At 42.1% G+C, this 15,669-nt stretch overlaps 1 protein-coding gene across 1 annotated transcript in view; it reads left to right on the forward strand.

The window, feature by feature from the left end:
* Positions 1 to 15,669, forward strand: part of FCHSD1 (FCH and double SH3 domains 1) — a 129,159-nt gene that overhangs the window by 10,370 nt on the left and 103,120 nt on the right. Inside the window, exon 2 of the mRNA XM_089653676.1 lies at positions 6,818 to 6,915. Within this exon, the coding sequence (XP_089509802.1) occupies positions 6,818 to 6,915 (98 nt within the window). The remainder of the gene's footprint in view (positions 1 to 6,817; positions 6,916 to 15,669) is intronic.

The following is a 15,669-nucleotide window of genomic DNA, read 5'->3' on the forward strand; positions in this document are numbered from 1 at the left end:
TTTTTGGAACTGCTAGAAAATGGAATTGCTGAGAAAATATTGTATTCTACCAGTTGTATTTGTTTAATACTTAATATTTAATATTATGCAGGATTTATGTAGCGCCAACAGTTTATAATTTTATTCCGTGCATACACTATTTTTCATCTACTTAAGTGTATTTATCCTCCTATACTGTGCATGCAGATCAAGATATACACTGGGGACAGCAGAACTACACTGTATCTGAGCGCCACAAAGCAAAAACACAATTTAATTCCTTTTTTAATATTCAAAGCAAATTCTCCCAACCATTCATGTCTCCATGCTTTATATTGCTGGGAAATCACTTTGAAAAACACCCCCTAGCATTTCTGGCTGTGGCCATCTTGAGTAATTCATGTAGCATCTACTTCCTGGAATCCATCTGCCTTTGGCTTAAGAATGCAGACAGGAGGGTGTGTTTTGGCTGAGAAAACCCCCTCCTCTCCTGAAGACTCCTGGGATGTATGACATCTGTCTAGGCATGGAAACCAGGAAGTGCTTGAAGAAATTTAAAAAAAAGTTTAAAACCAGTGAATAGAATATACAGTGGATATAAAGTCTACACACACTTGTTAAAAAGTCAGGTTTCTGTGATGTAAGAAAATGAGACAAAGAAAAAATCATTTAAGAACTTTTTCCACCTTTTCATGTAACTTATAAACTGTACAACTCAGTTGAAGAACAAACTGAAATCCTTAGGTGGAGGGAAGTAAAAATGACAAGTCACACCAGTGTGTGAACCAGGGCTAAAGCAGAACTTCACTCTCTCGATCAACATTGACCATTTTTAATCCTTCTGCTGCTAGCACTAGTAAATAGATAGGAAAGTACAGTGGATATAAAAAGTACACACCCCTGTTGATTTATCTGTCTCATTTTTTGTAGTCACTTGTGCTATATATGTACATGAAATCGCAGTGAAGTAGCCTGACTTCAAAGCTGCATTCGACGTGAACCAGGGCTTAAATGGTTATGCAGTGGCAAGCATTGCTCCTGGCATAAGCGTCTCAAGTCACTTGTGCTACATATGTACATGACGAAATAGAGCCATGTAAAATTAACAAAGTACTAAATCCACTAGTTTCCCATGTAGAAATCACACTGTTATTGACAATATTTTGTGAAATAGTGGTGATTTCATAGCTATGCTTCTTGGGTGATTTTACTGAGAGGTTTTACAACTTCCTGGCAGTCCCTTTTATTGGGCTAAAGTTGCACAGGAGATTTTTAGTCGGTAAAACATGCTTTGCAAATCTCTACAACTATTTGCTTGGTGTTCCATTTTTTTTTTTTTTTTGTCCCTAAAAAGTATAAACCAAATGACTCCCTAGAATAGGCTACATAAGGTTACATAAGTAGTGCAGTAATAGTAATCAGTTATACATGATTAGAGCCAGGGACATGGATAATCTTCATCTTCAGCATTGGGCACCCAGAGGAGAATAATTAGGCAGCACTTGTGCCATGTTGTAGCTAATGGTGGGTGTGCCAAAATTGTGCTAATAGTGGAAGGGGCTTCAAACTTGAACCTATACACAGTGTACATGGTAACCTACATGGCCAAAAATATTGGCACAATATTGCATTTGTCAGATACTGTACCACCTCACCCACAAATGGTTTAAGACAAAGCGCTGGAGTACTGAACTGGCCAGCAAGGAGTCCAAATCTCATAGAGCGCCTGTGGAGAGATCTCAAAACCATAGTTCGGAGAAGAAACCTTTCTAATCTGAGAGACCTGGAGCAGTTGGTGACAGAAGAGTGGTCCAGAATTCCAATAGAGGTGTAAAAACTCATTGATGTTTACAGGAAGCCATTGACTTCAGTAATTTTTTTTTTTCCAAGGGGTGTGCTTCCAGATAATAAATTGAGGGTGCCAATAATGTTTGTCCAGTTCATTTTTAGGAGTTTGCATCGAATGTGTCGATTTGGTTTTTTGTTTCACCACTTGTCATACCAATACAAATAAAAGAAACATGAGAATGCCTAACATTTGTAATTGCAACAATTTTCTGGGTGAAGTGGTCCATTATCTGACAAAGGCAGGGGTGCCAATATTTTTGGCCATGTCTGCATGTCAGTCTTGTACTCTATTCCATACATGCAGCTGAGACCAAGGGAACCACACTGTAAGGTTTTTTTTTTTTTTATTCCTCAGTTTAAAGGTGATGCTAAAGCTTCCTTTTTAAAAAAAAAAATAATAAAATAACAGTCATACTTACCTGCTCTGTGCAGTAGTTTGGCACACAGCTGCCCCGATCCTCTTTTCGGGTCCCCTGCCTTCACTCCTGACTCCTCCTCCTTGAGCAATGTCCCCAAAGAAATCTACTTGTCCTGGGGGCACCGCTGCATGCTCCTTTCTGAGCTTCTGCTCTATGTATCTATAAGGCCCAAAGAGTTGTGGCTCAGTCCCCCGCCCCCACTCTTTCCTCATTGGCTCACTGGATGTGAATCCCAGCAGTGGGAGCCAATGAGGAGGGAGAGTCCCCATACAGCTGAGGCTAGCGTGAATATCGCTGGATCAGAGGGGGCTGAAGTGAGGATTTGGGGGGGGCTAGGGAGGTTGCTGCACACAGGGTTTTTTTTTTTTACCTTCATGCATAGAATTCATGAAGGTAAACATCCTTCAGTCTTTTGAACCACTTTAAAGCTTCAGATTAAATGTTTTTAAAATAACAAACATGTTATACTTGCGACTCTTTGCAATGGTTTTGCACAGAGCAGCCCTGATCCTCCTCTTGGGATCCCTGCCAGTTCTCTAGACTCCTCCCCCCTGCTGAGTGCTGCCATAGCAAGCTGCTTGATATGGGGGCACTCATGTGGGCTGGCTCTGTGTGTCCATTGAGAGTGCGGCTTGTGATTGATAGCAGTGCCTCTGTCCTATGAGGAGAGATGCTACATTGCTGGATTGAGATGCGGCACAAGTCTAATGGGGGGTGGCGGCACACAGAAGGTTTTTCTTTACCTAATTCATAGAATGCAATTTTGCCCACATGGATGACGCACCAAGTCTAGTTTAACATCCCCTCACTAGCTGAACATGGTCCCTATTCTTTTTTTTTTCCCCTCATTGCTCGTCCTGCTTGGAGTGGATGGAGTTGGCTTTGCAAGTTCAGAGCTTCTCCAGTTAGTGTACATGGAATACATATGACATTTTAATTTCATGAGCACCAGCAGCAACCAAAAACCCACTCAGTAAAATGAATTCTTTATTAGTGTGAGTGTGTGAAGGTGTACTTAAGTATTGCTGTATTTTGCAATGTGAAGGCTTGAAGGGAATATATGAATAGGTATGTAATGATTCATAAGAAAATCCATAACATGATTGATGTTAGTTGAGGAAAGCGATACAGTCAACATAAAAGCCTTTGGTCCACAGAAGAGCTTATAACTGGTGGATAGGAATAAATCGATCCTGAGCAGGTTTCATTTCATTTGATGTTGTGGCTTTTAGATAAGACACGAGAAACCTGCATATGCTGTAGAATTGGGATCCAGACACCTTTTTTGATCTCAATTCTAAAACCCACTTATGTCCTAGCCATTATGTTTGCACGCACTCTACATATGGTTCAAAGCACTTCTTCCCCTGTCATATTGATGACTCTTGGCCATCCAAGGAGAGGGTATTTAAAGGAAAACAAATGGCTGCTTAGTTTATGCTCCCATAGCCATTCCTCCTCTTGCCCCCAACACGTGTTTGGACCTGCCATTAACACACTTCTGTCCTCGGAACAATGCTTACACTCTGTAATGGAGGAGCAGCATTGTCAGGAGAGATCATACCCCCTCTCTGCTCCTCCATTCGTGCCATGTGGGGAGGTATTTTGTAGTCCTCAGAATTGGCTGGTAACAATGTAACTAATAACCAGCACAAGATTTGTGTCTGAATCATCTGCCATTTTTTGACACAAAGTATAAAAAAATTGGTGTATTTAAAGGATAGGCTCACCTTTTACCTGCAAAAAAAGTGTAGTGTGTGTGTGTGTATATGTAATATATATATAATGTATATGTGCAGATCGCTGGTGCCATGCAGGTCTCCCTCTGATCTGTCCATGTGTCTGCTTGCTCGTACATCCTGTATGGGCAAGCAGATATTTGCTTGCGGGGGCTCAATGAACTACCACGGCGATGTGGAGCACCATGGTAGTTCATTGAAAGCTACAAGCCGACAGCCGCAAAGGCTGTTGGAACTTGTAGTTCTCCCATTCACAGAATACTGTGAATGAGTGACACGTTTGGCCAGGTGGAGCCCTGCATGTCCGTGTTTTTATTTATTTATTTATTTTTTGTGACTGCTAGCAGGGAGGAGAAGATCCCCCCACTTTCTGTCAACAGGGATCGGGGGTGCAGGGGCTGATCCGTTTGTAATATGTGTGTAACCTGTTACAAAAGGAACCTTTCCTTTTTTAAAGATTTTTTTTTTTTTTTTTGTAATTCAGGCACAGTTTCAAAAATGATCCTTTTTGGCCGTAAAAAAAAAACCTGACGCTTGTAAAAGTGTCTAACGCTTTTACAGGCGCTTAGGTGCATTTTACAGGATTCAAGGGCTTGGCCGTTAATTCATTTTATTGGCTAGAATAATTTATTCTGGCCCTTGAAATGAATGCTCAAGCACTAAATGCGCCTAGCAATAACGTGTTTTTAGATGCATTTACGTGCCAAAACTCTGTTCCTCCTGGACGCATTGGCCCTGGGTTTTTTTTACCTGCTGGTAAGCTCCTCTGCCACTAAAAGCTTTTAACAATCGGTGTGCATGGACACATAGAATAACAAGGGGGGGGAGTTAGAAGCCATAAAAAAATACTGCCATCCCTAAAAGTGACTGCAAAAATGCCCTGTGTGCATGGGGCCTAAATAGTTTTTGGGACCAAGATGACCCAAACTATTTCCATTTCTAAATATTGTGGCTGCTGTCAGCACTGTATACATGTAATGTAGCATCATTTTTATGTAGTGCTGTGCTCTGGCAACGGTATGGGGACTAATGACAGGCTATTGGCAGCTGCAGCTATTTGTGGCTGTTCACAAAGCCAGCGATCACATGTGGTGAATGTGGCCGGACACACACAAAATGCTGGCTGTGATAACGGCCACAAATAGCTTTGTCTGCCAACAGCCTATCATTAGTTTATGGGCTTGGCCATTATAGCTAGCCACTTAGAACTGTGAAACCTAGCAACAGGAATCAATGGATGCTGCCTCGAAGGTTTGCACTGTGACCAAACACCTGTATGAATGTACCTGTAAAGTGATACTAAAAGCACACGGTTGATTTACATTGTCCCATCCTCTTTCACTAACACTTTCTCTTTCATTTACATGGTCCATTGTATATGAGATGACACTGAGATATAATTTATTTTAATTAAAATAAAGTACCTATATTTGAAATGTGTGGGTGGGTTTCTGCCAGTCAGGCTGTTACGCCCTCCAGTCTGTGTCTTGGAATATGAGAGGTGAAGCCTCCATTAATTAGGATGTAATATCCTGCCCCCATTGTGTTTTAGCTGGTTAGTGGGCAGCGCCGGGATCAATGGTTTCTCAGGTAAGGCTGAGAACAAGCAAAGGGCGGGCGGCACAAGAGGCGGGGTTTTTCGGCACCTGCATCGGTGCTTTTTTCATATCTGTGGACCGCTGAAAGGTGTGGTTTCGGCCATTGAAATTTTCAGTGCATCCCTAGTACACGCACACGTGTGACTCTGTAGTCACATTGGCTGTTCATATGTGATGGGGAGGAAATGCACAGCATAGAACTCGCTGAAAATTGAGCATGTACAGAGTTATTTATTTATTTTATTATTACTTACTTATATAGTGCCATCAATTTACACAGCACTTTACATATATATATATATATATATATTGCACATTCACATCAGTCCCTAACCCTCAAGGGGCGTACAATCTAAAATCCCTAACATACCTTTATACATGCACACACATACTAGGGTCAATTTAGACAGGATCCAATTAACCTACCGCCATGTCTTTAGAGTGTGGGAGGAAGCCGGAGTACCCGGAGGAAACCCACGCAGGCACAAGGAGAACATGTAAACTCCAGGCAGGTGGTGCTGTGGCTGGGATTCGAACCAACGACCCTAGTACTGCCAGGCGGAAGTGTTAACCACTTAGCCACTGTGCTGCCTCTGCAGCTTCAAAATCCTCAGCTGAATTTGAGATATGAACAGAAGGCGAAGATGAAGCATCAGGATCCGCTAGATTTTTTTCAGAATACAGAAAATAATCTCATAGTGACTGAGTATGAACAGCATGTAACACATTTATTGATAGGTTTCTATATTGTGGGTTTAGTTACTTTTTAAGGAAGTAGATTGTTTAGGCCAGCTTGACCTAGAATGAACTAAAGGTAAACCTGTAGTTAGGCTTCAATAGACCAAAAGGGAGCAAGACACTTAAAGGTCTGTTAATGCATTCACCCAAGGTTCACACTTTTTTTTTCTAATTGACACTTGCGTGAAAAATTTAATCTTGGGTGAAAGTTGTGTAAATACTCTGAGGATCCAGAAGAGAACAGAGGGAGTAAAGTTTGGAAGGGACAGGCAGCTTTGGGCACTTCTGACAGTGCTGGATTAGTGGTTCCTTGGACTGCACTGATGAGACCTAGATGGGAGACTTACCGGTAAGAGAACCTTTCAGCCAGAGTTGGAGGGAGGGGGTGGAAGTGAGTTGATGGGTGGTGGGATCATATTTTGCCTGGAGTGGGGCTTTCATTTTTGGTGGGTGTCAAATACTAGGTCCTCAGTCTGAACTCTTTTGCTCTTTACAGGTAAAAGTAACTCAGGAAGTGAAGGTTCGATTTGGGGAACAGCTTTCAAGTCTCCAGAACAAGCAGCAGCAAGATGCTGAACTCTTGGAAGACATCAGGTAACAGCAGATGTGAGGATGTTTAAATATAGATGTGGATTGGTGGTATTGTTGGCCTCCTGTGTAGTCTTTTAGTTACAATGGGTGAAAGAAGTGGAGTGCTCTTGTCGTTTTTTTGCTTCTGCACACAGTGGCCTAATGTTTTTAAAGTTTGTTCAAATCTGTGTTGTGATGCTTGTAGAATACACTGTACAGCCGTGGCCAAAAGTTTTTTGAGAATGAGGCAGTGGACTTTTTAAAAAAAAAAAAAGTTAATCTGTGTGAGTTTTTATGATGGCTATTTGCATATACTCTGGAATTTTATGAAGAGTGATTAGATGAATTGCAATTAATTGCAAAGTCCCTCTTTTGCCATGACAATAAACCTAATCCCAAAAAGGACCAGCTGACATGTCAGTGAGTCTCTCATTAACACAGGTGTCGGTGTTGATGAGGACAAAGCTGGAGACCACTCTGCCATGCTGATTGAGTTAGAATAAAAGAATGGAAGCTTTTAAAGGAGGGTGGTGCTTAAAATTATTATTCCTCTGTTAATCATGGTTACCTGCAAGGAAACCTGTGCAGTCATCTTGGCTTTGCACAAAAAGGGACTCAGACAAGGATATCTCTGCTACTAAGATTGCACCTAAATTTATCCATTTATCTGATCTAGTGGTGCACCAAAATGAAAGTTCTGGTGCCAAAAATGAAAAATTCAAAATGCACTTGGCCGAAAACCAAAACTGAAATGCTCAGTTTTTAAAAATTAATATATATTTTTTGGAAAAAAATACACTTTGATAAAAAAAACAATATATATACCCCATTTTTTTGTAACATATGAAAGAGGATGTTACGGCGAGTAAATAGATACCCAACATGTCACGCTGTTAAAATTGCGCACGCTCGTTTAATGGCGTGAAACTGCGGTACTTAAAAAAATCTCCATGGGTGATGCTTTACACTGCTAACCTGTAGAGGAGGTCTATTGTGAGAATTATTGCTCTTGCTCTGACGTTCGTGGCGATACCTCATTTTTTGTGGTTTGAACACTATTTTACATATGTGGGCATGGCCTACGTATGTGTTCACCACTACGTGGGGGGGCACTTTAAACTTTTTTTTTTTTTTTTGCACTGTCACTTTTTTTAAAAAAGGATCACTTTTATACTTATCACAAGAAATGCATGCATCCCTTGTGATTGAAATAATTAGTGACCTGTCCTCTTTATGGAGAGAGATGGGGTCAATGGGACCCCACATCTCTCCTCTGCAATGGAAAGCATTGGATCAATAAAGTAAAAAAAAAAAGGCCAGAAGTGACATCACTCCAAGGGCATAGAGATGAGTGGAGGCCATCTTTCCTTCACTAATCTCTGTGCCCAGCGGGATCGTACGACGGTTTCTCAGGTAAGGTTGAGAACTACTGAGCGGTGGAGGCAGTGGTGGGCGAGGGGTGGCGTTTTTCCGACACCTGTATTGGTGCTTTTTCATAATCGCCAAAAGGGGTGTTTTCGGCTGAAACTTTTCGGCCGCCGAAATTTCGGTGCATCCCTAATCTGGTCATCAAGAACGTCAAGAGTTGTGAATGCTTCAGAGCACCCAAAAAAGTCCAGCAAGCGACAGGAAAGTCTCCTAAAGTTGATTCAGCTGTGGGATCGGGGCACCACCAGTGCAGAGCTTGAACAGCAGGCAGGTGTGAGTGCATCTGCCCGCACAGTGAGATGAAGACTTTTGGAGGATGGCCTGGTGTTAAGAAGGGCAGCAAATAAGCCACTTCTCTCCAGGAAGAACAGCAGGGATAGACTGATATTCAAAACATACAGGGATTGGCCCAATGTGGACCGGAGTAAAGTCATTTTCTCTGAATCCCCTTTCCAATTGTTTGGGGCATCCTAGAAAAAACCTTGTCTGGAGAAGAAAAGGTGAGCGCTACCGCCAGTCCTGTGTCATGCCGATAGTAAAACATCCTGAGACCATTCATGTGGTGTTGCTTCTCAGCCAAAGGAGTGGGCTCACTCACAATTTTGGCAAAAAACACAGCCATGAATAAAGATTGCTAGAAAAACATCCCTTGAGAGCAACTTATCTCCCAAGAACAGTTTGGTGACGAACAATGCCTTTTCCAGCATGATGGAGCACCTTGCCATAAGGCAAAAGTGATAACCGAGTGGCTTGGGGAACAAAACCTCACAATTTTGGGTCCATGGCAAGGAAACTCCTCCAGGCTTTAATCCCAATTAGAACTTGTAGTCAATCCTCAAGAGACGGGAGAACAAAAACGCACATTCTGACAAATGCCAAGCATTGTTTATACAAGAATGGGATGCCATCAATTAGCATGTGACCCAGACATTGATTGACAGCATGCCAAGGCAAATTGTAGCGGTTTTGAAAAAGAAGGGTCAACACTGCAAATATTGACTTTGCACAAACTTAATGTAATTGTCACTAAAAGCCTTTGATACTCATTCAATGCTTGTAATTATACTTATAAGTATACCATAACATCTGACAAAAAGATCTAAAAACACCCAAGTGTCAGACTTTGTGAAAATTTTATTTGTGTCTTTCTTAAAACTTTTGTCCATGGTTGTACTTCTTGTTCATTTGCATTGTTCTTCTGGGTCCCCAGCCTCACCTTGGACATCTTTTTGCTAAGGTCAGCGTGCCAAAATGGCTGTCTTTTTAAAAAGGTAAATGTATTTCAAAAATTTAAATGTATTTTATTGGGATTATATGTGATAGACCAACACAGTGGCACATAATTCTGAAGTGGAAGGAAAATTATAAATTTTGAATTTTTTTTACAAATATGTGAAGTGTGGCGTGTCGCAAACGTGCGAAACAGAGACTGACGCAGTCTGCCATTTTGTTAAGAGTATCCATTTTTCTCCCCTCACTCCCTCCCCCTCCCTCTCTGAGAGGAGACATTTGGCCAGTATGTGTGCTGGTTGTGGGTCACTGGCAGGCCAAGGCAGCAGGGAACCCCAGAGCCATAAAACATCTCTGAGCTAGGTGCCTAGCTGTCTGGGCGAGCTGTACCATATCACACCTCGTATAAGATAAGGCAAGCTTTCCCCGGAGTTCAAAGAACATTCCAAGGAAACACGACCAGATAACCTTGTGTTAAAATCCATTTTTCCCCTATGTCTCATATCTTGGAATATGAGAGACTTACAAAAAAAAAACGGACATATCGTCAGATGAACGATGAGCAGGCAAACAGTTTGATGGGTCACTCGCCTTGTCTCGGGCACACAGGAAAGCAGAAAAATAGATCTCGCAAACCGTTCAATGTACACTTTCATAATTCCTGTCTATTCAATCCTCAGACTTGTCTGCATAATAATCTACCCGCGGGTAGAATGTCACTTGTGCATAGGAAAAGTTATGAGCCCAAATATGAACTACACAAGATTTTGGCTCTAGTTTAGGTCGACACCCAGACGCCTACACTGGGTATTGGTCTGTGGCGTCAGAGCCACCCCCTGCTGGGGACTACAAAACAGGCTGTCAGGCCTAAGAGTAGTGAGTTGAAGAATTCTCCCATTGACCATTGTAACATAGGGAGATCAAAGCACCCTTCTGCTCTGAATCCTGGATCTGCTAACCCAGGACTTTGGCAAGTACTTTAACCCTTTCACCCTGATATCTCTTTGCTGTGCTATGGTTCTTTGTATATGTGTGTGTGTGTGTATATATATATATATATGTGTGTGTGTGTGTGTGTGTGTGTGTGTGTGTGTGTGTATATATTATTATATATATATAATCTCAATCTTGGGTACATCTTTTTATGTAAATATTTTTATTGCACCCATTTGACCTTTTTAGTAATAAATCTTTCCTTCTGAAAGTGTTGAACTGTTTCTATAGCGCTTTATTGCAATTTATGAATTCCTGCCTCTAAAGAGAACGCTACTGTTTGTTTAAACCTCTGTATAACCGGCCTGCGGACCGTTTTATACAGACAATTATCTTAATCATTATAGTGTTATAGCTAATAACGCCGAGTTTCCTCTTTCTCTATACAAAAAAGGAGGTGGTGGCAGTGTGAAGGGTTAATTGCGTAATTAACCTGACCCAGTAACAATCGCCCAGGCTGCCGGTACATCAATTGTGGTCCATTAGCTGGAAAATCGTTGTGCAGGGTGTGGCATTTACGCGCGTCACATCGCGGTTCTAAATCGGCTAGTCCTTTGTTCACTAGTTTGGTGAGAAGGTCTGGGGTCGGACGCCGCGATCGTGACATGGTGTGCATTTGTATTCAGCCCCGAGTCAATACTTTGTAGAATCACCTTTTGCTGCAATTACAGCTGCAAGTTTTTTTGGTATGTCTCTACCAGCTTTGCACATCTGGAGTGAAATTTTCTTCTTTCCAAAATAGCTCAAGCTCTGCCAGATTGGATGGAGAGCGTCTGAACAGCAATTTTCAAGTCTTGCTACAGATTCTCTATTTTATTTAGGTCTGGACTTTGACGGGGCCTTTCTAACACACGAATATGCTTTGATCTAAAACATTCTATTGTAGCTATGGCTGTATGTTTAGGATTGTTGTCCTGCTGGAAGGTGAACCTCCGCCCCAGTCTCGTATTTTGCAGACTCTAATAGCTTTTCTTCTAAGATTGTCCTGTATTTGGCTTCATCCATCTGCCCATCAACTCTAACCAGCTTCCCTGTCCCTGCTGAAGAAAAGCCTCTCCACAACATGATGCTGCCACCACGTTTCACAGTAGGGATGGTGTGTTCATGGTGATGTGCGGTGTTCATTTTCCACTACACAACGTTTTTTGTTTTAGGCCAAAAAGTTACATTTTGGTCTCATCTGACCAGAGCACCTTCTTACACATGTTTGCTGTGTCCCCCACATGGCTTCGCGCAAACTGCAAATGGGACTATTTTTGGCTTTCTTTCAACAATGGTGTTCTTGTCACTCTTCCATAAAGGCCAGATTTGTGGAGTGCACGACTAATAGTTGTCCCGTGGACAGATTCTCCCACCTGAGCTGTGGATCTCTGCAGCTCCTCCAGAGTTACCATGGACCTCTTGGCTGCTTCTCTGGATAATGCTCTCCTTGCCCGGCCTATCAGTTTAGGTGGATGGCCATGTCTTGGTTGGTTTGCAGTTGTGCCATACTCTTTCCATTTCTGGAAAACACAGCCTGCACGGGAACCTCTGTTCCCAGTATGGTTGCCATTTCCAGTGCGGGCGGCGTGCCATTAGAATTAATGGCACCACCCACACATGAACCAGGGGTAATGTTCTCTAACAAACCTGAGGGATTCACAGAACAGTTGTATTTATACTGTGATTAAATTACACACAGGGTGGACTCTACTTACTAATTGGGTGACTTCTGAAGACAATTGGTTCCACTAGATTTTAGTCAGAGGTATCAGAGTAAAGGGGGCTGAATACAAATGCATGCCACACTTTTCAGATATCTGTGAAAAATTTTAAAAACCATTTATAATTTTCCTTCCACAATTATGTGCCACTTTGTGTTGGTCTATCACATAAAATCCCAATAAAATACATTTACGTTTTTGGTTGCAACATGACAAAATGTGGAAAATTTCAAGGGGTATGAATACTTTTTCAAGGCACTGTATGTCTCTAGCCTCTTTTGAATATATTGGTTGTTCCTTCTATACAGTTTTTATATACTCCAGTAAGGGTACCCAGGTTTCACTGTTGTCGATGTCATAAATTCTAAGCGAAGGTGTATGGAGCAACAGTGACTTGCACCACAAGATCAGGCTTATTAAACAAATCAGTTTTTTGGTGACGTAATCCATAAAGTCTGTAATTTACTTTGTATAGCTGACAGATTTCACAGTAATCTTTGGATGCAGCTTAGATTGATCGCAGACTTTAAATATAATATCACAGAAACTGTCTGAGTATCTTAAAGCAGACTTTGACAACCACATTACCAGCTTCTACAGCAATAATCCGTTTCAGCTGCTTTGGTGTTAATGAAATTAACAGGTGCACTAAATGGGCAACATTAAGACGACCCCCAAAACAAGAAGTTTTACAGGTGGAAGTCACTGACCTTTTTTTTTTTTTTCCCTACTCCTCTTTTCTGACTGTTTCTTTAGTTTTGCATTTGGCTATGGTTCGTGTCACTACTTTTAAAATGAGGCGATACCTGGACCATACAGAGGTTGCACAGGCAGTCCAACTCCTCCCAGGATGGCACATCAATATCTGTCATTACCAGAAGGTTTGTTGAGTCTCCCAGCACAGTCTCAAGAGCATGTAGGAGATTCCAGGAGACAGGTAGTTACTGGAGGAGAGCTGGACAGAGCCGTTGAAGGTCCTTAACCCATCAGCAGGACCAGTATCTTTTCCTTTGTGCAAAGAGGAACAGGATGAGTACTGCCAGAGCCCTACTAAATGACCTCAAGCAAGCCACTGGTGTGAATGTCTGACCAAACAATCACAAGCAGACTTCATGAGGGTGGCCTGAGGGCCCAACGTCCTCTAGTGGGTCCTGTGTTCACTGGCTGGCACCATAGCTTGATTGGCATTTGCCATTGAACACCAGAATTGGTAGGTCTGCCACTGGTGCCCTGTGCTTTTCACAGATGAGAGCAGGTTCACCCTGAGCACGTGACAGGTGTGTGAGGATCTGGGAAAGCCGTGGTAAACGTTATGCTACCTGTAACCTCCTTCAGCATGACTGTTATGGTGGTGGGTCAGTGATGGTCTGGGGAGGCATATCCATGGGGGGACACACAGACCTTTACAGGATAGACAATGGCATCTTGACTGCCATTCAGTATCGGGATAAAATCCTTGGACCCATTGCCAGACCCTGCGCAGATGCAGTGTGTCCTAGGTTCCTCTGGGTGCATGACAATGCCTGGCCTTATGTGGAGAGTATGCAGGCAATTCCTGGAGGTTGAAGGAATTGATACCATTGAATGGGCCCCCACGCTCACCTGATCTAAATCCATTAGAACACCTCTTGGATATCATCAGGTTTCAGTCCATCTGATGCTGCCAGGTTGCACCTCAGACTGTCCAGGAGCTCAGTGATGCCCTGGTCCAGATCTGGGAGGAAATACCCCAGGACACATCCATATTCTCATTAGGAGCATGCCCCAACGTTGTCAGGCATGCATACAAGCACGTGGGGGCCATACAAACTAAGTAGCATTTTGAGTTGCTGCAATTAAATTTCGGCTTAATTTTCGGTTAATTTTTATTTCCATCAAACTATGGGGCATCCTTCCGTTACTAACACATTACCCAGTCAATATCATTATAGATATGCAGCATGATTTTTCCCCATTGAGATCTGATGTGTTTTTAGTGTTCCTTTTAATTAATTTTATGTATTTATTTTGAGGAAGTGTATATACAACTACACATCAGTTTTATTATATAGTGTTTAAAGAGTGTTGGCTATTTCTCTAGGTGGGAATGTCCCCATTAGACGCACTCTTCTATACTGACTGTGGCAGAATGTTGCTCGTAATACAAAAATGAATGTGGTTGCAGAAAAGCAGAGGAATTGATGTCCTATTTACTGCTCTGTTGCCCATAATGGGCTGTGGCAGGTCCTGGACCAGACTATATTGCTTAACTGTAGTGTTGCCTGCAGGGAGACCATAAGGAGGATAACATCTGAATGTGTTCTGGGGGTGGATGGTGGGGCTTGACCTAAAGATGGGTTGAGCAAAGCTCCAAATCCTTTGACAGGTAAAATGATTCCTACCTGTTCCAACTGTATTAGGGGTTTACCTGGGCTTCAGCATAAAAAGTAACCCTTCAGCCAGGGTTGAACATTCAACATCTAACCAAATGCAGAGAACACCTTGTGCCTACCATGTCTCTAATCTTCATTTTAGATGCTTTGGCTGCCTGTTGACCAAATCCCTAGGGTTGTAAAATACAAGTGTACCCCAGCAATTGCCACTATTGAGCAGCAATAAAACAGTTACTGCTTGGTTTATAAATTTAACAGTAAAGAGAGGTCAAATTTTTTTAAACATGCAAAAGTGTTCCTCTGACCTTCAGGGTTTTTTGTACAGTGTTACTCTGATTTGTGGCAGCACCCGTACTGGCTTTACATAAAGTAAGTGTGTGTATGTGTTGGAGTTTAACTAAAAGAAATCCCTACAGCTTTAGTTACATCTTTTACCTATAAGATTATAGTGGTAGTTTTTGCTTAATCTTTATATCACAAATCCTTCATGGGGTCTGCTCATGGAGCTTTCCGATTCCTGGCTTAAAAATCTAAAAGCCCAGAGACCTTAGTTTCTGTTTACTGTACATCCAGAGTTGACCTTTTGATGTCCACACCATTACCTACTTGATATGGCCACTTCCTATTGACTGTTAAGTGGTGGTTTCCTTTCAGGATATAGAAGAGGAATGACCTTTACATTAGGGGAACGGCCCCAAGGGGTAGTGTGCATCACTATGCCAACAGTCTCCTTTGCCTACAAGTGGCACTGGTGAGGGACCTGGACTGCAAACTTAAGCGAATATAGCTTGCTTTATCAGATGGATGGATTAGAGCAGCCTTTCTCAACCTCCAACAGAGGAACCCTTGAAGTAACTTTCTGGTCCCAAGGAACCCCTGCTAAGTTACTATGTCTACAACTCCTAATATGTTAGTGTGATGGTCAGTTTGGAAGAATGCTTCTTACATTTTGTGATCATTGGTCAAAGCATGTCTCTTCTGCATTAAAAATCCTCCCTGTTCTCCCTTTACCTAAAGTTCCACTTTAGGAAACCCCTAGTAACCTGTGGAGG

Source organism: Staurois parvus, unplaced genomic scaffold (genome assembly GCF_062004578.1).
Source record: "Staurois parvus isolate SC_StPar_1 unplaced genomic scaffold, SC_StPar_1.0 ptg000006l, whole genome shotgun sequence".
NCBI lineage: Eukaryota > Metazoa > Chordata > Amphibia > Anura > Ranidae > Staurois > Staurois parvus.